Source organism: Neopelma chrysocephalum, unplaced genomic scaffold (assembly GCF_003984885.1).
Source record: "Neopelma chrysocephalum unplaced genomic scaffold, ASM398488v2 Primary Assembly neopelma1_23b, whole genome shotgun sequence".
NCBI lineage: Eukaryota > Metazoa > Chordata > Aves > Passeriformes > Pipridae > Neopelma > Neopelma chrysocephalum.
Window position 1 is genome coordinate 5,543,081 of NW_020897692.1, and position 23,974 is coordinate 5,567,054.

General features: G+C 37.4%; 1 protein-coding gene across 2 annotated transcripts in view; it reads left to right on the top strand.

Moving 5' to 3' along the window:
* MDN1 (midasin AAA ATPase 1) overlaps window positions 1-23,974 on the top strand; it is a 96,047-nt gene that overhangs the window by 13,269 nt on the left and 58,804 nt on the right. For both annotated transcript variants that reach the window (XM_027695308.1, XM_027695314.1), the window contains exons 8-33: window positions 415-518; window positions 3,524-3,638; window positions 5,353-5,546; window positions 6,603-6,684; window positions 7,371-7,466; window positions 8,404-8,516; window positions 9,062-9,210; window positions 9,312-9,372; window positions 9,868-10,079; window positions 11,508-11,611; window positions 12,611-12,755; window positions 13,286-13,382; window positions 14,639-14,752; window positions 15,372-15,519; window positions 15,684-15,794; window positions 16,482-16,633; window positions 17,077-17,255; window positions 17,611-17,819; window positions 19,067-19,213; window positions 19,925-20,066; window positions 20,193-20,327; window positions 20,404-20,542; window positions 21,356-21,494; window positions 21,589-21,719; window positions 22,734-22,878; window positions 23,795-23,924. In XM_027695308.1, the coding sequence (XP_027551109.1) occupies window positions 415-518; window positions 3,524-3,638; window positions 5,353-5,546; window positions 6,603-6,684; window positions 7,371-7,466; window positions 8,404-8,516; window positions 9,062-9,210; window positions 9,312-9,372; window positions 9,868-10,079; window positions 11,508-11,611; window positions 12,611-12,755; window positions 13,286-13,382; window positions 14,639-14,752; window positions 15,372-15,519; window positions 15,684-15,794; window positions 16,482-16,633; window positions 17,077-17,255; window positions 17,611-17,819; window positions 19,067-19,213; window positions 19,925-20,066; window positions 20,193-20,327; window positions 20,404-20,542; window positions 21,356-21,494; window positions 21,589-21,719; window positions 22,734-22,878; window positions 23,795-23,924 (3,493 nt within the window). The remainder of the gene's footprint in view (window positions 1-414; window positions 519-3,523; window positions 3,639-5,352; window positions 5,547-6,602; window positions 6,685-7,370; window positions 7,467-8,403; window positions 8,517-9,061; window positions 9,211-9,311; window positions 9,373-9,867; window positions 10,080-11,507; window positions 11,612-12,610; window positions 12,756-13,285; window positions 13,383-14,638; window positions 14,753-15,371; window positions 15,520-15,683; window positions 15,795-16,481; window positions 16,634-17,076; window positions 17,256-17,610; window positions 17,820-19,066; window positions 19,214-19,924; window positions 20,067-20,192; window positions 20,328-20,403; window positions 20,543-21,355; window positions 21,495-21,588; window positions 21,720-22,733; window positions 22,879-23,794; window positions 23,925-23,974) is intronic.

Sequence of the window (23,974 nt, forward strand, 5' to 3'; positions counted from 1 at the left end):
ACATTGAAAAATGTTGATGTTTGAGAATGACATCTTTGAGATGCAAGTCATCTTTGTTCAGGCACATAAAGAAAATAAGGCTTCTGATGTGAAAGTGTCTAATAATTCATTCGACTATTTGAGAATAGTTTTGATTTGGACTTGCAGCGTAAAGGCTATAATTTCCATTCTCTTATAATTTAATCTGAATACAGGAGAAAGAAGATAGTTAAACTTTACACCTGTGACTTCCACTGCTGATTAAAATGGCTCTGCAATTCCTGTTAGCATCACTTGGAAAAGCAATCTGCAGGAACAGCAGTTGCTGACAATGTAATGGTGGAATTGCTCCAACATCCCAAGTGTGAAATGAGTGTGGATGGTTGTGCTGTCTGTTACAGTTTCACAAAGAAAAATGTCATCTTTCACCTCTAGATCTCTGTGCTGATTCCTCTTTTGGAGAAGAGAGAGTTACTGATTCCTGGTCGTGGTGACTGTTTAAAAGTAGCATCAGGATTCCAGTTTTTTGCAACTAGGAGGTAGGTTTGTGGACTTAAATGAGATTGAAAGCATGGATATCCTATTTTTAAGTCCAAGGTACTTTAACATGCAAGGTACTTTTTTGATACTTTTAGCAATTTCTACTTAACAAGCAGTAGAAGCCATAGAAACTGTGAAATTGATTTTTTTCTCTTATAAGCAGCCTTATGTTAATACTGGTTGAATCCATTCCCTCAGCCTTGTTGAGAACCTCGCTGTGGGGGAACCTTACAAAACCAACCCCTCACTAAAACAAAATACTACTCTCTGGAATTACTGTGTGAAGAAGGTTTATTATTGATATTCATGAAAGTCTTGTGTCAATATAGGTGTTTGTAATGTTTTCTAACCAGAAAAAGATTTAAGGTACTCTCCCTGATTGTTCAACTGTAGTAGTGGCTCATGTCAAAAACACTTCTTGTATATTAAGACTTAATATTGTATCAGGATTAAAGGTTAGGAGGTCTATATGGGGAATGGTAGTTACATGGTTTTCAAATGTTTTGTAGTTTATTTTAAAGCCTTTCACAAATTTTCACACTTTTATCTTCCATAAATTTGTTTTTTTCTTTGATTTACCTGATTTGTTTTTTTTCTGGAATCAAGTCTTTTGTATTCAACTCTTTTGGTTGCCTAATCTCCTAAGATTTTTTTTCTTCTTAATATTTGATTGTCATGGTTTAACCCCAGCCAGCAACTAAGCACTACAAAGCCTGATGGCTCACTCCCCCAGAGCAGGATGGGGGAGAGAATTGGAAGAGTAAGAGTGAGAAAACTCATGGGTTGGGATAAGGATAGTTTAATAGGTAAAGTAAAAGTTGCTCACACAAGAAAAGCAAAACAAGGAATTCATTCACCACTTCCTATTGGCAGGCAGCTGTTCAGCTGTCTCCAGGGAAGCAGGGCTCCATCATGCATGACTTGAGAAGACAAACACCCTCACTCTGAACATCACCACCCTTCCTCCTTCCCCCAGCTTTATATACTAAGCATGATGGGAATATCCCTTTGGTCAGTTGGGATCAGCTGTCCGAGCTGTGTCCCTTCCAACTCCCTGTGCACCCCCAGCCTCCTCCCTGGTGGGGCAGAAGAAAAGACCTTGATGCTGTGTAAGCACTGCTCAGCAATAACCAAGACATCTCTGTGTTATTGACACTGTTTTGGTCACAAATGCAAAACACAGTCCCATACCAGCAACTATGAAGAAAATTAACCCTGTATAACCAGCACATGGTGAACAGTTTGTATAGTAGGAAATTACTGTTTGCATTAGGCTAGTTAGAGTCGATACAATAAATCTATTGCTGTTTGCAGCTGGGGAATATTATTTAAAAATAAAAGACAAACACAATAAAATGAATAAATAGACAAAACAACCAAACAACCACACCAGAAAACAAAAACCAAACCACAACCCCAAATCTAATGCTTTTGCATGTGTGAGGCTACTTCCATAGTGGGTATGAACACATGGCTGAATAGTTATTTCTGCAGTGAAAAATAGAAAGAAACTGATGATAGAAAGGACTGTGAGTGAAGACTGAGGAAAAGTAATAGGGCAAGGCTGGGAAGTGTAGTGGGTTGACTCTGACTGGATACCAGGTACCCACTAAAGCTGCTCTCTCACTACCCTCTGCAACTGGACAGAGGAGAGGAAGAAAAAAAAAAACAGCGAAGGATTCATGAGTAGAGATAAGAGCTGGGAGAGGTCACTTACCGATCACCTTCACGGGCAGACTCAAAGTGAGGATATTACTTAAATTTATTACAAACAGGATCAGAGCAAAAGAGTGAGAAGTAAAATAATCTTACAAACACCTTCCCCCCACCCCTCCTTCCTTCCATGTTCTCCCTCCTCCCCCCCAGCAGTGCAGGGGGACAGGGAATGGAGGTTATGGTCAGTTGTTGTTTCTGCTGCTGCTCAGGGAGAGGAGTCCTTCCCCTGCTCCCATGGGGTCCCTCCCATGGGAGACAGTCCTTGATGGACCTCTCCGGAGTGAGTCCATCCCGCAGGCAACAGTTCTTCATGAAACTGCTCTCCCATGGGGTGCAGTCCTTCACAAATGAGCTGTACCAGTGTGGGTCCCCCACAGGGGCCACAAGTCCTACCCGGGAAAAACTTGCACCAGTGTGGGCTCCTTTCTCCACGGGCTGCAGGTCTCTGGCAGGACCCTGCTTCATCTTGGGCCTCCCATGAGGTCACAGCCTCCTTCATGCATCCACCTGTTCCAGCCTGGGCTTCTCCATGGGTTGCAGGGGCACAGCTGCTCCACCATGGTCTGCACCATGGGCTGCAGGGTCCTCATCTCTGGCACCTGGAACACCTCCTCCCCCTCCTTCTGCACTGACCTTGGTGTCTGCATTGTTGTTCCCATGTTCTCACTCTGCTCTTCCCTGGTGGGCATTTTCACTGCGTGACAGCCTTCTGTTCTTAAATATGTTATCACGGAGGCGTTACTATCACTCCTAATTGACTTGGCCTTGGCCTTCAGCAGGAAGCCCATCCTGGAGCCGGCTGGCATTGGCTCCACCAGACAGGGGAAGCTTCTAGCAGCTTCTAACAGAAGCCACCTCTGTAGCCCCCTGGCTACCAAAACCTAGCCACAGAAACCCACTACAGGAGGGGACAAGGGTGCTTTTCCTATATATCTGCAATGGATCACAGGTCCTTTAAGATATTTCCCAGGCCACTTCTGTTAGGCTTCTCTCTGCCCAGAGGATTCTGTATATTGCTTCTAATAGACTTAATTTACTGTCAGTTGTCGTTCTGAAAGTATCTCTAAGGAGATTATGCACTACAGTGAGAAAAACACTATGGTAAAAGAACAGACAATTTGAAAAGCACAGATAGGCAAGGTAGGGTACGTGACAGTACAGTGACAGACAGTGTCATCTATGCGTGCCCATTATGCTGTACCAGCAATATGTATTTTTTGATGTAAAGGAATGCACTGAAAATATTGAGTTCTTCAGCAACACTCAGTATGCTGTGTTTCTTCATTAGGATATTCAGTTGTGGTGGAGGTTGGTACAGGCAGCAAAGCAGCCATGCTGCTCTTTTGGACAAATATTGGACAAAAATACATCTGGATAACATGAGCAAAGGAGAACTTAAGGAGGTATGGTCTATGTTGTTCTATTGTGGCATGTGAATAATAGTTTCAATTAAGGGTAATGAATGTTTTTCAATAGTATTTTCAAGTTCCACAATATGCCGTCATAATTTCAGCTTTGTGCTGTCAATTTTGAAGTAAATGGACGGTTTGTCATGAAAACTTGAAATGAATTGAACAGAAATTCCTGGAACTTGCTCTGACTAACATAGTTCTTCTTTGTATGGCTCTAAGAATCACGTTACTTTGTCACTTATTAACCCATAGAGATTTAAAAGCAGAGAGAACAAGAAAAATTGATCTTAATCTAGTTTTGAGATCTAAGCTTTGAGTTGGAAAATAGTTGGTCAGTTATCAATTAAAAATAACTGCTTGACATCTTCTGTTAGCATCTCTGGGAAATTTTTGCTTTGTTTAGTTCTTTAGAAAATTAAAGGACCCTAGGACTCATATGAAAATAAAATTCTCTGGAGATTCTCCTTGTGATACAGAGCTCAGAATAGGATCTGATTTTGTAAGAACCTTGCCTAAGGGAAAAGGGGGTGAACAGTCTTTACCAGAAGAGTTGAGGAGAACGTGCTGCATTTTCTAGAATGAAGAAGATAGTTTTCTAGGAGAATTTATTCACTCTTTTGGATTTGTTCAGCAGCCAGCACAGTTATGGGTGACCTTAAATATCTGTGTGTTTTTCCTTTTTTGTCATTTGTCAGCTAATTGTTAGGAATGGGGCAAGAACAGCATTTATTTGATACTTGTAGATTTTGTTGGAGGGGAAGCACGTAGATGCATGGGGAGGCCTCTGCAGACGGTTTCATGGAGATATGCACACTTGTGTGCTATAGCTAGAAAAAGATCCATGTGGGAAGCTCAGAGTTGCAATATTTAAAAACATTTATCTGGCCAAACTTGATGCGAAAGATGACCTCCAGAAAGGACCAATTTTAAAGTAAAGCTTGGCTATCAAAACCTCAGGAAAAAAGGAGGCTTCAGTGCTAAATGTGCCATTAGCACTATGTTCTTTTTGTTCTTTTTTTGTAACTTTGTAGCTTAAGTCACAAAACCATGTAAATTAAACAGTGTAAGATTTCTTAGTAGTAATAGAAGAGACGAGGTTAGAGAATACCCACTCGCTTGTCTTGAAAACAGACACATGTTCTTGTTAATCTTAAAATCAGTCTGGCAGGGTAGGACCAATATTCCTGGCCTGTGCCTGCGAAAAGTAATTTTGGCAAGCGATATTTTGTTTGGCAAGCTTTAGTAGAGAGAACCGAAAGAAAATTACAGAAGAAAAATGAGCCCCTTAATGTGTCTTTGTCAGCATAGCGAATAGACAACATGAATGCTCAAATAAATACAGTTATAAAAAAGGACAAGAGGTATGAACTTCTATTATCAGTTGTAGAGTTGTATGATCATGATTTGGATTTGATGGGGTTGAATACCTTTTGTTTTTCCTGTTGGTATTTATGCAAATGTATTAAATGAATTTGAGTTGAGTTGGCAAAATTTAATTTTTGGCATCAAAGTCGATATCAAACAAACCATAATAATTACTGTTTTCTTCAGATGAGAGATTGCAAGAGAGCAGTTTGGTGTAGTTTCCTAGCTTAGGTATCTATTGAAAGCATCTCCTAGTAGAACTTGGGGGGCTAGTGGTTTCTTTCAAGTGCTAATGGTTGTTTTTTTGTTGTTGTTGATTTTGTTTTGTTTCTTCTTTTAGATCCTTCAAAGGAGATATCCCAACCTTGCTCTTGTAACAGATCACTTGCTGGACATTTACATTGACCTTACAGGAGACAAGTATCAGGCATCAGAAAACAGTGGTTATGGCTCCAGTCATATACCAGAAGATTCATCAGAATCGAGATCAGAACATAGGAAACAAAATCTGGAAGGACGAGAACTATCTCTAAGGTTGTCTTTTCTTTTATGTTTATTAGAAGTCAGCTAGCTACAGAGATAGAAAGGCTTATTTTTTGTTATTTTTCTTAATTTATTTAAATGTAATGATTAAAGTTTGAAAAACTGGAATTTCGTAAAAACTGGAGAAAAAAATTTTTAATTTTAAAATAACGATTAATGTGTCTTTTAAAGAAACTCAGTCTGGATTATTTAAACTTCCTATTTGCAGTACTTACACTTTTTCCTCAAAAAAAAAAAGTAGGTTTTGTTATATGCAGTGCTCAGTAGGTATCAAGCCATATGAATTAAATCTTAATTCATTTTAACACAAGGTATCAGTACTAGTTAAGAACTGAAATGTGCTGTATAATGTTTTCACAGGAGCTAGAAGATAACATTTTCAGCAATTGAACATATTTCCCTGTCTAGATTATTTTATATTGAACACTCACAGCATTCTAACTTACAGATGACTGAAAATAACCAGATTTGTAGTGTAGTATTAATTTCAGAATTTTTACCATGAAATGTAGCTTGATGCTCAGTTATTTCTTCCTCTCATACCAAATGTCAGTTCTACTCATGTAGAATTTCTGTAACCAGTAGTGCTTTGTGACTTAGTCAGTAAATACTAGATGCCTATTATTTTTGTGGAGCATAAGAATGTCAGTAATTTTAAAACAACATTTATTTTTCTAGAATTACATGTTTCCTTTTCTTATCTTTCGGAAGATTTGCTGTTCATAAGGAATCTATATTTTGAAAAAATAGGGTTTTATACCTTTTTGCATTTTTTAATACCTTTTAGTCTCATAGTTACTTTATGGTTTAATTGAGTGTGTGCTATCTATTTCTAAGAAATGTGTCTGAAAGCAAAGCTGCTGGTCTTTATGTGTTCAGCTACTGCTCAGAATTATCATCCCATTTATGTGTCTTCCTGTGTACAACTTGCACAAGAACTACGTGTACAACTGCCAGAAGATGATGTAGTGACCTAAGCTGAACATGAAAGAAGGTGCTGTGTCTTTTGACTTGTTTGTACCAAATCTTTGTGGTTTTTCTTTTTAGAGACCTCCTGAATTGGTGCAGCAGGATTGCTTACAACTTTGACAGTAATTCTTCAACCACAGCCGTGAATATTTTTCAGGAGGTGCGGTAAGACTTCATCCAGAAATCGCTTACCCAAGTTCTAGCATTGTCTCACAAAATACTCTATTTGGGAACGTGAGGTGGGAATTTACATTTAGTTTTGTTTGAAGCAGTTGGATTGTAGTTGGAATGTTTGTGATCTGTCTAATCAGAGGCCTTCATTGCTACTAGGAAGGTTGTTTGCAGTAATGTGCTGAAAGATTTACTGCTGCCATACAAACAACATACTACAAAATAATTTCAGCTGATATGAGCTGGGATTCCATATGAACAAGAGTAAAGGTTTTAAGTTCTTTCCTTTTAATTGTAATATGAGGCTTTGTTTCTACTTTCCTATGCATCATTTTACATTCTAGGTTGGGAATTTTTCAGTGTGCATCAGTCAGAGGCAGTTTTGAGATGCGAGATCTTACAGTGTTGCTTCTTTATCCATTTTGGTACATTCATCTAAAAATAGCTTCTGGGCATTGAAAGGTTTTTACTTTTGGTAGAAACCCACTGCATTACAGAGTTTAGAAGTTCTTATTACATCCTTTTGAATTCCATTGTTTGAGTCTATATATGGACTGTGAAATAATTTTACTTACCATGGCTGGATTGGATTTGGGCTCATTTAGATTAAAATGGTGCTTGTGAGATCAAATCATACAAAACTAGTGTTGAAGAAGTTGTTTTTCCTCTTGACAGGCATTGGACTGTTTCACAGCTATGCTGTCCAACCAAGGGAGCAGACAGAAAATGGCAAAAGTTATTGGAAGTAAACTAAACATTTCCAAAAAAAAGGTATGTTGAGCTATAATTGACATGATGTTTATTACTAGTATTCTATGGCTTGCAATTTTTCTACTGTTTAATTTATATGTGTTACGCTATTTTTTCTTTAAAACTATACCCACCTCTCTGTCACAAACACTATTTTTGCTCTCTCTTCTATCCCAGGATCTGTTTTTCTCATGTTTTATATTCAGCTGCCTTTTTTTTTTCCTGTAAAAATTCCAGTGAACCTTTTTCAGAGCAAATGGGCTCATCCTGCAAAAGAAGGATTACACAGCTGGAACAGCACAGCTGCCTAAGAACATGATACTGCTGGATGCACTGAGTAGTGAAGAATGTGTTTCTTCTTGGGTGGTTTTCTGTGAACATTAATCACTTGAAAAAAGAGATCAGAGAGAAACTGATCTTTACTGCTACTTGTTTTTAATCATTGATTACAAAATCAAGTACCTCTCTGGAGCCTAGTAATGCTCTATATATGGAAGAATTAAACTAAATTCTTTGTCAACTATTTCTGAGTATAGAAATTTGTGAAGAAAATTCCCTTCTTTGTTACTTTAAGATGAAAGATTGATCCCTGAAACTTCCATGTTTGTCCTTCTTTGCATGCAAATGGCAAAATATCTTTTTTTTACCCAAAGGGCTTTTTTGAGGGAGGTTTTTTGTTTATTGTTAAAATAACTGTTCAAGTTTATGTAGTTGAACTACCATGGAAGTAGATGAAGTGTAGAAATACAGTGGCATAGACCTGTTACCAAGTTATTAAGTTGAAAATTGTTTGTACAGATAAAAACACTTTTGAGGTCCTTCAGTGCTTTTGGTGATGAGTATGTAAAACCTGCAAAATATAGAATCTTACCATGAAGAATTAGCTTGCTGCAGAGTGGGTGTTTTTAGTGTGATGTAATCAATATTAATATTGGAAATGTTGATTCTTTTTTCACAGGTAGAGTTCTTTTGTGAACTCTATAAACCAGAAATTTTAATACGGGAACAAGAAGTCTCTGTTGGAAGAGTGCGTCTCATAAAGAAACAAACACAGGCTCTCACTGCACAGAGGTAGAGTATCTTGTAGTTTCCATGTAAATTGAAATATTTTGTGGCAGAATAGAATAGACTGCAAGTCACAGAGTTAAGAAAAATGCAAACTGGATATTTTCACTTTAATGGAAGGAATGTGAGAGTTCTTTCTCTTGTGATCTGAATTTTACCTTGCCTATTATTGAGCTTGTTTGCATCATACTTCTGGCAGCCAAAGCATGAAGATTGTCAACTTCTTTGAACTAGAGTGTCTTCAAAGCAGTGTGGATCCACAGCTGTTACAATAAAATTTTGATGAATCTATCTTTGTAAAGGAAGATTTTTGTAGTATGTGTCGCTAACTCCATTTTCTAGGAAGTTCTTTGGGAATCCTGAATTTCTAGGTTGTATCTTGAAAAAAATTTATATCTTAAAAGGATACCTTGGAACAATTTTTTCAGACCTGTAATAATAATAATAAAAAAAAAAGATCCTAAATTCAACCACAACACAGAAGAAATAATAAACTTAAAATTACCTCCATGATAAATCTTAGTTTTGAATTGCTTCCTTTGTTTTTTCAGAGCAAAACAAACCTTTGCTGCCACACGGCCATCTGCAGTATTGATTGAACAGCTTGCAGTGTGTGTTGTCAAAGGAGAGCCAGTGCTTTTGGTTGGTGAAACAGGAACTGGCAAAACCTCAACTGTTCAGTACCTTGCTCATATTACAGGTAAATAAAGTGGGAAGACTGTAACTTACATGAAGATAATTTAAAAAAACAACAAATGAATAAACCCGCAAGCTGATGGTGCTTTCTATTTCTGTTTCAAGGACACCGTTTGAGGGTTATCAACATGAACCAGCAAAGTGACACAGCAGATCTATTAGGGGGGTGAGTTACTGAACACTATTTTGTCTGTTCTGCATAACAAATTGGCAGTATTTATTTCATAGTAATATAAATGTCTTAATAAACATATTTGCATTCAGAAACCTTGTTGTCCTTGCTGAAGAACAGAGCAATTTCACTAAATTGTGTGCACAGCTGTATGTGATGAAGTCATTTAGAAGCACAACCCAATGTTTCTTAAAAAATGGCTAAGCTGTTCAATATAAAACTGATGTAATATTCACTGGACATAGTGGTTGGTAGTATTAAAAATATTTTACTTATCAGGGTGGTCCTGCCTTTATAAAATCACCTCATGAGGTGCATTTAAATATGTACAGTTTTACTTTTTCATTAGTTGAGTAAAAAACTTCAGAAACCAGGGTTCATTCATGCACGATGTTGTTGTTTCAGTAAGTGGTTTTGGGGTGGTTTTCTGTTTTCAGTTGACAGATTCCTGTGTCGTAAATAGGTAAATACTCTTTTGCTTCTCTTCAGTTACAAGCCTGTGGATAACAAGCTGATCTGGCTGCCTCTGCGAGAGTCTTTTGAGGAACTCTTCTCTCAGACATTCTCTAGGAAGAAAAATCAAACATTCTTGGGACACATTCAGACTTGCTACAGGCAGAAACGTTGGCATGATCTGCTAAAACTAATGCAGCATATTCAGAAATCTGCTATTAGTAAGGAAGTAAAAGAAAATGCATCTGGTGAGAATTGAGACTGATCAAACACACATTAGCACTGAACCATTGCAGAGAGTAGATAAATCCTGGTGATTTCTTTTGGCCTTTAAATTTGTGTTGGTTTGGGGTTTAATTTTTTGTTGTCCCCCTTTATTACATTCTTCTGATTTTGAAAAATGCAATGTCTGTCTACAACAAGACATTCAACATGCTGTTAGAATAGTCACTGGGTTTGTATTTGTTTAATTTTTTCTTTTTCTAACTCATCACTGCTGTCGGCTATGTCTGACAGTGTGAAGGTTGATTTTTCTGATCTATGGTGCCCTTGACATGTGGTTTTCACTCAGCAGTTACTTATTTGCTGTGCTGGTGAGCAGTCCTAGTAGTTTGTGTATCACTTTCAGGCATGGAACCTCCTTAAATCTCACAAATATATCCTATTTAAAAACAAAGAAAACAACAACATAAAAAACCCAAACACAAAGTTATAGCTCTTTTAGGGTAGTAATGATATTAAGAGTTTGCTTTTCAATTGGTATCATTGTCAGTAACTTGCCTAGTGCTTTAATTTGTTTTGATGTGGTTTTGTCTCCAAATAAGTCTGTTTTGTTTTATTTTATACTTCACAATCCATTGTGGGGCAGAGGTAGTGTTGATGATTTGTCTTGCATCGAGTTGTTTCTGGTTCTAGACCAGCCGAACAAGTGAAGTTGTAGCTTTCATTCAGTATAGGCCAAGTAAAATTAATCATGAATTTTTATCTCCACTCTTCCTTTAACTGGTTCTTCTGAATATGCAGATACTAAAATAAATGCCCACAAACGTAAAAAACAAAAATTAAAAATGAGTGTTTAAAGACCACTTATTGCAAGTATTTACAATCCTAAAATACAGACAAGCTGAAATTTGTAATTTGCGAAGTTACTTAAGTAATTTTGATGCTGGATGTAGCTCAGGGAGTGATTTTAAACAAATAACTGAAATCAGTGCAATATTAAATAATGTCATAACTGATACACAACAGTGTTTTTAATTGATACTGAAGTGTTCATTGTTAATCTGTTCTGTCATAGGGTTTATAAATTTGGATTTATTTTTTTGATATGTCTTTTTGTCTCTGGAAATTAGAGAGTGGTAACGGTCATGCTGGAACAAAGTGCAGCATAAGTATTTGTTCCTAAGCTAAGAATGAATGGCAAATTATCTGTACCCATATGTCAATAGTGTTCAGTTAAATTTAAAACACAACCCTCCCCTTCCCAAAATGAAAACAATAAAATTTAAATTTTTTTTATTCATGAGGTGTCATCTGTTGAACTTGAATGTTTTTGCTGCTCAGCCAAGCTTACTTTTGTATCTCTGTGCTTAAAACAGCCTGATTAAAATACTGTTGTTTAACATTTTTTATGATATTGTTCTGATGGTACACACTTGAATTTGTTTTGCTTACAGGCTCACCACTGAAGGAAAAGTGGGAGGCATTTGGTCTTAAACTGAATCATGCTCATCAACAGATGAAAATGACAGAAAATGCTCTGCTCTTTGCATTTGTTGAGGTATTTAGAGTTGCATTTTGATGCTGGGAGGAATAAGGAGAAGTATTTAAAAGACTTTGCAATCAGTATTATATAAATAACTTCTTGGCAAGAACCTTGCTATGAAGTAAAACATATTCCATGATAGCTCTGTGAAACAAAGTGTGCTGCTTAAAGGAGGCAGTGGTTAGATGGGTGGTGGGAGAATGTTTTGTGGTAGCCCATTAATTCAATGGTGTATAATAGGAATTAGGACTGGTGTGATAAAAGAATACCAGCAGTATGTCAGATCATAATTTCAACTGTATGAGATTAGAAAAAACTTCCCGATCAGTGTCCAGTAGGACATGCTTCTGTCTAGGGATTCTTGTGAAGGATTTAATAATAAGAATCTGTGCTGTTTATCCAGAAGTGTTTTTTTAAATGTTTCAAACCCATTATATGTTCTAATGACATTAGGTGTGATTAGGAGAAACTGTGAGGTTTATGCGTGCTTGTTCCTTGTCACCCTGTTAGTCTGAGTATATTCTCTCAAATTTCATGTGAAGTATGTAAAATGTTGACCAGTCCTCTATAAAAAGTGTGTGTATGAATAGTTGGAGAACTTTTACTGACATATAGTTTTAATTAATAAGATATCATTTTCTTAGGAACATAATATTGTTTGTGTCTTTGGATTTCTTTGGATTAACTGTCTTTATTCTTGGGTGGTGTCAGTGAAGTGTATGCACCACAGTGTTGAATATTACTGACAGGCAGCATTGCACAAATAAGAGAACCTAATTCTGTTATATTTGAGCCAGTCTAAGTGGTAACTGATGTAGTGGTGATAACCATCTGACTTCTGTGGCTTGCAAAATAATTGCTGTTATTGAGAGAGAGCAGTAAAACTGCTGTGGCTGTAAAAGGTCTGGAGTTGCCATTTGTCTAATGAAGCCATAGATTGCACACCAAGTATTTCCAGCATATGACTGCTTCAGTTGGTGATGACGTGATTTAGCAAATTAATCTTATTTTTAGGGTACTCTGGCACAAGCAGTAAAAAAAGGAGAGTGGATTTTACTGGATGAGATTAACTTGGCTGCAGCAGAGACTTTGGAGTGCCTGAGTGGTTTATTGGAAGGATCATCTGGGTCACTGGTGTTACTAGACAGAGGAGACACAGGTACTATTTCTGTGCTTAGTTATGCAATATCTTGCTATTTAGTCGATTTCCCTATCCTATATGGCTCAAAATAAGTCAAGAATATTTACCATTCAAATGAAAGTGTGCAAAAGAGAGCAATGTGCTCTTGGTAGACTTCAAACTTTTATGCAAAAAGTGAGAGTTTTAATTCACTGTTGACTCAGGAGACTTCCACGTGCAGAAATTGTAGCTTTTGCCTCTTTGAACTCAACAAGAGCAGATCTCTCCAGTGCTCCCAGTAAGCATGGATGTCTCTACAGACTACTGAAGGACTGAAATTCTTTTTCTTTATAAAGTTGAGGTAACTTGATGGATGCTTGTGAAGATGCAGATACTTCTGATGAAATTACATAGGGTTATTCTCGGAAAATTTTTTACAGTGGCATTTTTAAAAAAAAAACTGGTAGTGCAGCAATAGAAAGCTGGCCTAGATAAAGTATACCTTATTTAACATAATAAATATCCTGTGGTTATCATTAACCATATCTCTTATTTCTGTTTTACTTTAGAGCCTCTTGTCCGTCACCCTGATTTTCGCTTGTTTGCATGCATGAATCCAGCTACAGATGTTGGAAAGAGAAATCTTCCTCTAGGAATAAGAAACAGGTAGAAATAATGATTCTGTGACAAAATACTTAGACACTGTCTTTTTCAGAGTTTGATTAGCTTCACAAGTTGACCCAGTGAGGAATGCCTTGTCTGAAGCCTAAGGATATAAGTCTGAACTCAAATTTACTGCCCGTGAGAGAAGCTTTCCGCATTATGGTGAAGGTTTTCCATGAAATAACATCAGGAAAATACTCTGTGAAATTGCTGAGCCATGAGCAGATGGTCTATCAGTAGTATAGACTGTTGTCACTGGGGGCAGGGGAATGATTATTCTTTACAATTAAGCTGTCAGTACCTGGGAATGCTACTGCAGCATCCTGATGGGGATAATAAAGACAAGTACTTTGTGTCTGCTTAGCAGCCTTTCTCTTGGTAACTCAAAAGCGTTGATGATCCTTGCAAAAAGCTGCATATCCAGCCTTGGAAGGTGGTTTGCATGGTGAAGCAGATGTGTGATATTCAAAATATTTGCTGTGTGGCCTTAAAACATCTAAACTGTGTCCAGGAAATCGGAGTTGTGGTAAATTCATTCTTTGGTACTACCTACCTATTCCTGAATGCAAAGATCTGCTTGTAGTATTTGATGCTGTTTCCCTCCTGAGTGCCCAAAGTTGTATGTGTGATGGTTAGAAAATGCGTTCATTGGCTAGAGCTGCCCCTGCAGTGTACTAAATGGGAAACACTGGCATATTTAAAGGTAGTCAAAGCTTCTCTGTGTATGTGTTTACTGCTAATTTTCCTTTGCTTATTATCAAGTTTTATTATTTTATCATTCCTGAGCTGGATATTTGTAAAAGTAGAAAACAACCTGAATATGCTAGTCATATCAAACTTAGAATAGGTTGTAACTCTGAAGTGTCCACTCTTTAAAATAGAGATCATTAGAGAGTCCACTTTGAAAAGTGCTCCAGCTGTGTCACTGCTTCAGTGTTCAGGCTGTAATATTTGGGTATCCATTGCAGATTGTTTAGAATTTTAATTTAAGAAAACACAGTCCCGTAGTTCATTTTCAGTTTTTTATTTCAGTTAAAATAATTCAGATAAATTACTTGAAATTAATAGAAGTAACTTATTTTCTTATGTACTCTGGTTCTTGAATCTGTTTGTATGTCATTTGACAATCAGTATTCTGCTACTTAAAAAAATGTAAATGATATATGCCATGAGATTAATATATAATATGGTTTTTAAAATTTGGTCAGATGTCTAAGCATTATGGATTGATTTTTATTTTGATGGGTTGATTCTTATAGGTTTACTGAACTGTATGTAGAAGAATTGAGAAATGAAGGAGACTTGCAAGTTCTTATCATGGATTATCTGAGAGGCCTGAATGTGAACAAAAATACAGTACAAGGAATTGTGAAGTAAGTTGATTGTAATATCTTTAAATTCTTGATGAAATAAGTCACAAAAAGAAAGTATGTAACAGTAGTCTGTGGTTAGATTGTTTTGGGAAACACTATAATGCTCCCTACCCAGCAATTTGCATAGCCTTAGGAAAAGGAAGAGAGTAGACATTCATCTTCTTAGTTCTGAAGGTTTCTGTATTTGTGGGGAGGAGATTTATGTTTTTTTTATTCAGAATTGTTTTCTTGGTGGCACCAGTTAAAGAGCACTGTTGTTGCAGTACTCTGAGAGACTAAAATGTTTTGTTTCTGTGGATGATACCACTGGAAGTCGTGTGTTTATCTAGAGTTGCCTTTCTTTCCCCTAGTATGAGGTGAACTATCTCATGTTTAGAATACTTGGAGTTTATAGGCACTCTCTGCATATCAAGCTCTCTCAAAAATAATGGTTCTAAAAATACTCTGTTGCTTCGCTTCACTGGCTATACAGATGGCAGAGCTTGGCATGGCTTTCCTAACCTGGAGCTTTTAGGAAAAGTAACAGTTGGAGATAAGCTGAAGTGTTCATACTTGGGTTTAATTCCTTAGTGCAATGGTCTGATCAGTAACAGCTCTTTGTAACTCTTTATTTTTGCAGCTTTTATTTGTCTGTCAGAAAGGAAGCAGAAACAAAGTTGGTGGATGGAACAGGCCACAGACCTCACTACAGTCTCCGTACACTTTGCAGGGCATTGAGATTTGCAGCATCTAATCCATGTGGCAGCATACCACGCTCACTGTATGAGGTGATTACTTACGTTGGTGTTTGTTTCAGTGTGTGTTCACAACAAAGGTTGTTTGAGTAAAGGATAATCCTCTCTAAGTGCAGTGTTGAACAAAAACGGTTCTTTAATCTGTATATTCTTTCCTTATTTTTCATTTTATCACTGAAAATAGTTCTTCTTCTTAGGGCTTCTGTTTGAGTTTCCTGACACAGCTCGACAGAGGTTCTCACCCAGTAGTTCAGAAGCTAATTTGCCAGCATATAGTCTCTGGCAACATCAAAAGCCTTCTCAAGCAGGTAGGTAACTAAGCTTCTAAAGACCTGCTTTTTACTTTGCTTGAAATGTCTGTATGTTAGCTAGTTTATTTGTTGATTTGAAAAAATATGGAAGTCTGAATAATTAAAGCATTGTGGAATGTGGGCAGCTTAACGCAATGACTGCAACTGTAAAGCTATCACAGACTTTTGAGGAGCTTTTACAGGCTTTATATTTTTAGACTCTGAATGGAGAACATAGGGATATGAAGCAAACATTTGTGCTTTGTCTCTAATGGGAAAGAAAGAATCTCACTAATGCTGGGAGCCCAGCATGGGTTTACGTGGAGGACTGGGCAGTGGGATGGGGAAGCCAGTTTAAGGGATAGGTATTTGTTTCAGAGTAAACCCCTTCCTATTGGAAAATATGTATGAATATAAAAAGATGAAAGCAAATATCCTGCTTGGAAATTCCCTTCAAAATTCAGTGCTAGAACTCTTGGACCATTTTTATCTTCATGGCACTGACTTCATGACCCTGAAATAATCTGGTCAGGTTTTTCCTGTGATTTGCATTCTGTGGCAAGGGGTCAGTGCTTACTGCAGGAGTGCTCAGGGATTAATTTAAAATTACTTTTTACAGAATATGTTGCGGTGGTGTAACAGTAGTTTTCATTAGCAAATTGAAACTCGTTTGTACAATCTGTTATTTCTATCATGTTTCCTTAGCAAATACCAAAACCCCAAGGGGGGAGTTTTATACTTATAGAAGGATACTGGATTTCAGCTGGGGACAAAGAACCTACTGTAGATGAGAGTTACGTGCTAACCCCTTCAGTTAAACTTAATCTGAAAGACATGGTCAGAGTTGTGTCTGCAGGGTAAGCGTTTCAAGTTTTTAATTAAAAAAATAAGTTGAATATTGAGTTTTGGTACTTCTCTAGCCTTTATTGTTTGTATGAGTAATGTCTATTTTCCTTCTACTTTACAGTTAACTTTTCATCATAGAATGACTTGAGTTTATACATGTATTTTTTGCTTTATTAAACCATCTTACTGCCATGCCTTGTTTTATCTAAATTATAATCTAAAAATTTGCAGTTAGAATAACCTGCTTATTTCACAATGCCATGAAAAGCTTCATGGGTAGCTGTTGGCAGTTGGGAGTAAAGTTACTTATGTTATCCTGTTAGTCTCTGATCTTGGATACCCCAAGTGAGTTAAGTGATGATGTTTTTGTAGTGTGGTTGGATAATGTTGACATCTTGTAATGAGAAAGATAAGACTCATGCTTCAAACTCACTATTTTGGTTATGGCTCTTAGGACTCATCCAGTACTGATTCAAGGAGAGACCTCTGTTGGTAAAACCAGTTTAATTCGCTGGTTGGCTGCTGCTACTGGGAATCATTGTGTAAGGATTAACAATCATGAGCATACGGACATCCAAGAATATATTGGCTGTTATACATCGGACGCCTGTGGGAAGTTGGTATTTAAGGAAGGTGAGTGGGTGTGTTATATATACTCCAAAGTCCTATCTCACTTCACTGTTGATTTTTGGTTTTTTTCTTCTTTCCTGCTTGTCTGTTCTGTTACAATGTAGAGATGACCTGTCATAAAGTTAGTAGCTGCACATTAATGATAATCAGTTATGTGAATTTCAACAAATTCTGGAGTTCACATCTGTCTCATCATGCTTGTCCTGTTGAACATAAAGAAGATAATTCAACAACTTCAATAAATTGGATTAGCATTTATACTGAGTGAAAATGGGTTGCTAAAAGTATCTGCAGTGCCCGCTTCTGTTAGATTTGCTTTGTTAGATTTTCAACTAGGACTTTTTCTGTTCTCTCCAAGGCATTCTCATAGATGCAATGAGAAAGGGTTACTGGATTGTTCTAGATGAATTGAATTTGGCTCCTACTGATGTTCTGGAGGCTCTCAACCGTCTGCTGGATGATAACAGAGAACTGTTCATTACTGAGACCCAGGAAGTTGTCAAAGCTCATCCTCGCTTCATGTTGTTTGCGACACAGAATCCTCCAGGTCTCTATGGTGGCAGAAAGGTCTGTATAATACATTCCTTTGAGTAGATAAGACTAGGGAATTAAACTCTCTCAGACATATAAATATGATGTGAAAACATTTTGATGCGTAGCACAGAATTAACATGAATCTCTCCAGAGGGAGAGTGTTGAAGTGGCTGTGGACTAACTTTCACTACAGCTGGGTTCTGTTTAGGGGAGTTGCTTGTTTTGCAGATACTAAATTTCTAATAATTTAAAGTAGTTGAGATTTAAGTGCTTTACTGAACTGGAGCTCATTTATATTGTGGGAGTGGCCTAGCTCAGTTGGTAAGAGTGTGGTGCTAATAACGCCAATGTTATGGCTTCAGTCCCCATGTGGGCCTTTCACTTAAGAATTGGACTCGATGATCCTTTTGGGTCCCTTCCAACTCAGAATATTCTGTGATTCTGTAAATATTATACTTGACTCAGCATTTCTTGTTCAAGAGCACTTGAAAAGAGATTCTACTTAGGCTGTTGATGTCCATTTTGTACTGGTTTTGGCTGGAATAGCCAGTTTTCTTCAGAGTGACTGGTATGGTGCTATATTTCCGATTTGTGATCAAAACAGTGTTGATAGCACAGGGATGTCTTAGTTATTGCTGAGCAGTGCTTGCACATAGTCAAGGCCTTTTCTGCTGCTCACACTGCCCCACCAGTGGAGTAGGCTGGGCATGCACGAGAAGCTGGGAGGAGACAGAGCCAGGACAGTCAACCCCAATTCACCACACTGATGTTCCATACCGTATCAAGTTTTTCTCAGACATCAAAAGTGGAGGGATAAGGAGGAAGCAGAGTATGTTTGGTGTCTGTTTCCACAAATAACATTTCTGCGTGATGAAGCCCTTATTTCCTGGATGTAGTTGAACACCTGCTTACTGATGTGAAATGATGAATGAATTCCTAATTTTGCTTTTCTTGCACATGCACCTTTTGCTTTACTTACGAAAACTCTTTATCTCAGCCTACAAGTTTTCTCACTTTTACCCTTCCAATTCTTTCCCTCATCCCATTGTAGGGAGAATGAGCCTATGGCTTTGTGGTGCTACTGTGGTTAAAACACAACACATTTTAAAGTTTTTGTCTTCATCCAGACTGTCTCTTATGATTTCTTTCAATATTTATGTGTATGAGCTAATTTGTACGCTGTGATACCATCCATGTTTCCTTTGGATGTGTAGGAGAAGATATAACATGAGGAATATCAAAGGAAAAAGTTCAAGCAATAGTATGGTCTCCTATTTCAGGTTTTGTCCAGAGCCTTCAGAAATCGTTTTGTGGAACTGCATTTTGATGAATTGCCAAGTGCTGAACTGGAAACTATCCTGCACAGGAGATGCAGTTTGCCATCTTCTTATTGCAGCAAGCTTGTCAAAGTCATGTTAGACCTGCAAGTATGAGAGTTTCTTCTTTTAGTATAAGAAATGCAAACATATTTCAAAGTAATATGCACATAGTAATAAAAATTCCTGAGGGGGGTGAGGGGAGAGGTATTGTTATCTGAAAGATATTTAAAATCCTAAACCATAACTGATGGAAGAGAACCCACTAAGGTACTAATTCCAGTGGTTAAAATAGAGAATAGGGAAGGTGATGCCAGATTTGAGAGAAAGCTAGCAGCGAAAAAAAAATGACTGGAGACCTTGGGATTTGATACACAGAATTATCACTTGCTCTGGATCTAAAGTACATATTGGATTTGTAGCTGTCTTTAATTCATGTGAAATTTGCTTTTATTTTTAAGCAATAATTTGGGATGCGTTTGGACACTTCTGTGTTCAACAGACATTTGACATTTAGTGTGTAGCTAAATCTGCCCTGTATTTAAAATCAATTACAGCAGCACAAACTAGATTTTCTTTTATTCCAGGTACCTATTTTATTCTTAGTATTTTTTTATTGCTATCTATATTATTTTGTTCCTGGTACCTGTCAGATACATGCCTGAAAGGGGTTTGTGTTTGGGAGTTGTGACTGTACTAGACTTCTTTTTTTTCCATAGAATTTACTTGTAGAAGTGTCACAACAAAGACTTCTGCTTAGCTTTACTTAAAGCATTTGAACACGTTCATAAAAAAATGACTCATGTTTTGTTCTTGTGACAGTCTTATCGCAGAGGTTCGACGGTGTTTGCTGGGAAGCATGGGTTCATTACCCTGAGGGATCTGTTTCGTTGGGCTGAAAGGTACAGATTGGCAGAACAGCTGGAGAAGGAGTATGACTGGCTTCAGCACTTAGCAAATGATGGTGAGCTCTGCTGTCTCAGCTCTTTAAGTGTCAGTAGAATTGCTTTCCAACCCTAGTTCTTAAGTGTAAATTTTTGTCTCTGATTAACCAGATAGTAATTTCTTTCTCTCTTCCTCTGTTTTATAGGTTTTATGCTTCTGGCAGGCAGAGTCAGGAAACAGGAGGAGGTGGATGTTATTCAGAGTGTCCTTGAAAAACACTTCAAGAAAAAAATATATCCCGAATCTCTCTTCTCAGGGGAAAGTGTCAAAAAGCTACTGGGTGAGTTTCCTAGGAGGACCCCACTGGTAGTTCTCTAGGTGTGACTGAAACTGATGGATTGCTTTGTGTTGTGCAGCTAAATCTTCCACGCGGATGTCAGTGATGGATAGAGATTTTAACCATGTTGTCTGGACTCGGGGGATGAGGAGACTTGCTGTTTTGGTGGGACGAGCCCTGGAGTTTGGTGAACCAGTACTGCTGGTGGGAGACACTGGGTAATCTTACTTTTTATGATGCAGTTCTTTGTAATGCTGCACCAGCCACTGAGTCAGACACAAAATGATTGTGTGGGCTTCAGTGCTGCTTTGATCTGGGACATTTAAGCCTCTCTCATGGCAGACTTGCAGCTCTTGTTTTTCACAGTTCCTTTTTGAGGGGCAGCAATTGTGTCCCTTTCAACACAAATCTTTAATGGAATTATTTGCAGTAAGTATAACTTCATAGAAGTTATACAGAAAGTAGTAAAATGGAAGTGAGCTGACTTCTATCCCCACCTTTTACAAGGAGTCCTGTAGAATCTCACTGTGCCTTACTGGAGTGGCTGCTTCTGGGGAATTGTAACATCTTTCTATTTAAGAGTACATTCACTTTACATATTTTAAGAGTTTGAATATAGCCTGCTACCACTTTTCCGCCTCATATGCTGCAAAGGAGGTTGTGGAAGTAGATGCTGTCCCTTGGACTTGGGCTTGATCTGGGCATGTATCATTTCCAGTTAAGTGGAATGTTAGGCTGGTTGAGTATCTGTAAGGGCACACTGAAATAAATTTGAACCTGCAAAAATCCATCAATGCAGATATTGATTTAAATTTAATTAAAGGCGTCTTGCGCAAGTCAGCAACAGTTGTTGTGCCAAAAATGGCTTCATGTTGCATACATTTCTTTCAAGGAAAGGAGCGGGAGGAAATTTGCATGCTGGTCCTTTACCTCATAGGTCTTCAATGAAAGTATGAATCCTGTCCGAAGCGAGTTGATTGAGTTTTGTTTTTTTTTAATTCATCCCTTTCAATTAAATTATTTTGTTGCAGGTGTGGTAAAACTACCATTTGTCAGATCTTTGCAGCATTAACAAATCAGAAGCTATACTCAGTGAATTGCCACTTGCACATGGAGACGTCAGACTTCCTGGGAGGACTGCGCCCAGTCAGGCAGAGGTCAAAAGAACAGGTTTGTTCTGCATCAGTAATAGCTTGGATAGTGTGACCACAGAAGCAAAAAGTAGCAATTATTATGACTTCTCATTTCATTTTCTGTTTCTTAGGAAGAATCTGATGGTTCTAGACTTTTTGAGTGGTGTGATGGACCTCTTGTTTTAGCAATGAAAGAGGAGGGTTTTTTCCTCCTTGATGAGATTTCTTTAGCTGATGATTCTGTACTGGAGCGACTTAACAGGTATGTCTTAAATATGTTAGTATTAAGCATCCTCAGTGTGTCTGTTCATTACGTAAAATTGAGTGGGGTAAGTCTAGCACATTTGTTTCCTGGCCTAGGTGAGCTGCTCTCTTAGTTTTATAGTTCTTACTGAAAGGGACAGTGGCACAAATAGCTGGCCTTTTTCGTATTTCAGTTTCTGTGCTGGTTGGCTTTGTTTTTCTAATTGTCATCCATCTGTTAGCAGTGGTAGTTTTAATCACAGTAATACTTAGACCATTTTTGCTCTTTTTGCTCTTTGAAATTTTGATTACAGCTGGGGTAGAGGATAGTAGATTAAGATGACAATATGCTGTGTCTTGCTGAAGTCTTAATGTCTTAACTTATACGGAAAAATAAAAGGTATTTCTGTTGGAAAGCAGATATGTTTATATTCACTTAACATATGTTGCTACACTGATTGTATTGATTTCAAATGCTTTGGTTGGTGCCATTACTTTATATTTGGCTTTATAGTGCCGCTACAGGCTAATCTGCATTTAAATAGCTGTATTTGTTTCATGGACAAAAATACAGTGATGAAAGGATTTGCTTTATTCGAGATCTTATGTCCCTGGATAAAGAAATTAACGTAAACCTTAGTTCAGTTGAAACAGTTTAAACAGCATCTGAAGACACTTCAAACCATGAGTCAAGTTAGAAAATAAAACTAAAATTAAAATTTCCAGTTTAGCATCTACAATATTAATATTTTCAACCTGTCAGTGAGCTCTTGTAAACTATACACCCTGTCAAATCCCAGGAACAAAATCTAGTTATTTTCCTCCTTTCTGTGTGTAAAAAAAATACTAAAATATAAATTTAATTTCATTATCTACTTGCAGCAGTATCCCTCATTTTAGTCTTTTCTGTTACCCATTATATTGGGCAAATGAAAGTTTAACCAGGCCAATTAATTTGATTTTCATTTTTAAGTGACCTTTGGAAGTGTGAAGCAAAATTTAAAATAAACAATTTTTTTAACCTTCTCTCTAGTGTTCTCGAAGCTGAAAAGACATTGGTACTTGCTGAAAAAGGAGGTCAAGATGATGAGGAGAACGAGGTAGAACTATTAGTTGCAGGAAAGAAGTTTCGTATCCTTGCAACCATGAACCCAGGAGGTGACTTTGGGAAAAAAGAGGTAAATGTCAAAACATCTGGAAGTACAGCATGCATTTTCAGGTCATATTTACCATTAAATGATTGGAGGTACAAGGTGCATTGTGCCAATTCTGGCATCCAGTGCTTTCTAGTAGTCATCTGCTTCATTGCTCTAAAAGAGGATTAAGTTGTATCTGTTTTCCATCACTTTTGTGTGGTATCATTTTGACATTGTAAGTCAACACTCAGCAAAATGTCAAAGAAAGCTTTAGACCTCTCCATACTCTAGATAGGCTTGATATATAGGGTATTTTAAGTACAGGAACTGTGACTTGTGAAGCAGCTCTAATATGAGTCCGGAGTAGTACAAAGTTGCATAGTAGATTATTTTCCCTAATGCTATTCAGGAAGTGACAGACATGTCTGTCTCAGTAAATATGAACATCACATCCCAAAAGGTCTTTCTTATTAAATGGAAAAACTCTGTTTCTAAACTTCAGGTTTAAGTAACTAAAAACAGGTCAAAGAAAACCCCAAAGACAACAAACTCCCCTCAAACCCCCACAACTTTTAAACAGTGTTGGAAGCTAGGTCTAAAAAAAGAACTCTAGTTTGTGTCTTAAGCAAAGAGAGATTACAAAGCCATTGTTTGATACATGGTGTCCTAGAATGAAATGGAACTTTGGTGCTTGCAAACCAGGTTCATTTCTTCCCATATTGTTTTGAACTTTCTTTTTCAGCCGTTTCCTGCATTGATGCTACTACTAGAAATCTTAAAATATGCATTCTCTCAAAGATTTTGTTACATCCTTTTCAAAATTAGAAGGAAAGGTCTAGCTTGTTCACTTTATTAATGGTTTACAAGTAGAGTGGCTACAAGGCTATCAGTTAACTGTGACATTAAGGAATATGATGTAATGTAATTTGAATTGCTGTATCATTCTGCTTGTTTGCAGCTTTCTCCTGCATTGCGCAATAGATTTACTGAAATATGGTGTCCACAAAGCAATGGCCGTGATGATTTGATACAGATTGTAAAACACAATCTTCATCCAGGATTGTCTCTGGGTGCAGTAAACCATGAAGGTGGGTATTCTTGTGTGTTCGTAGTCAAACATTGCTAAGAAAATAATGAG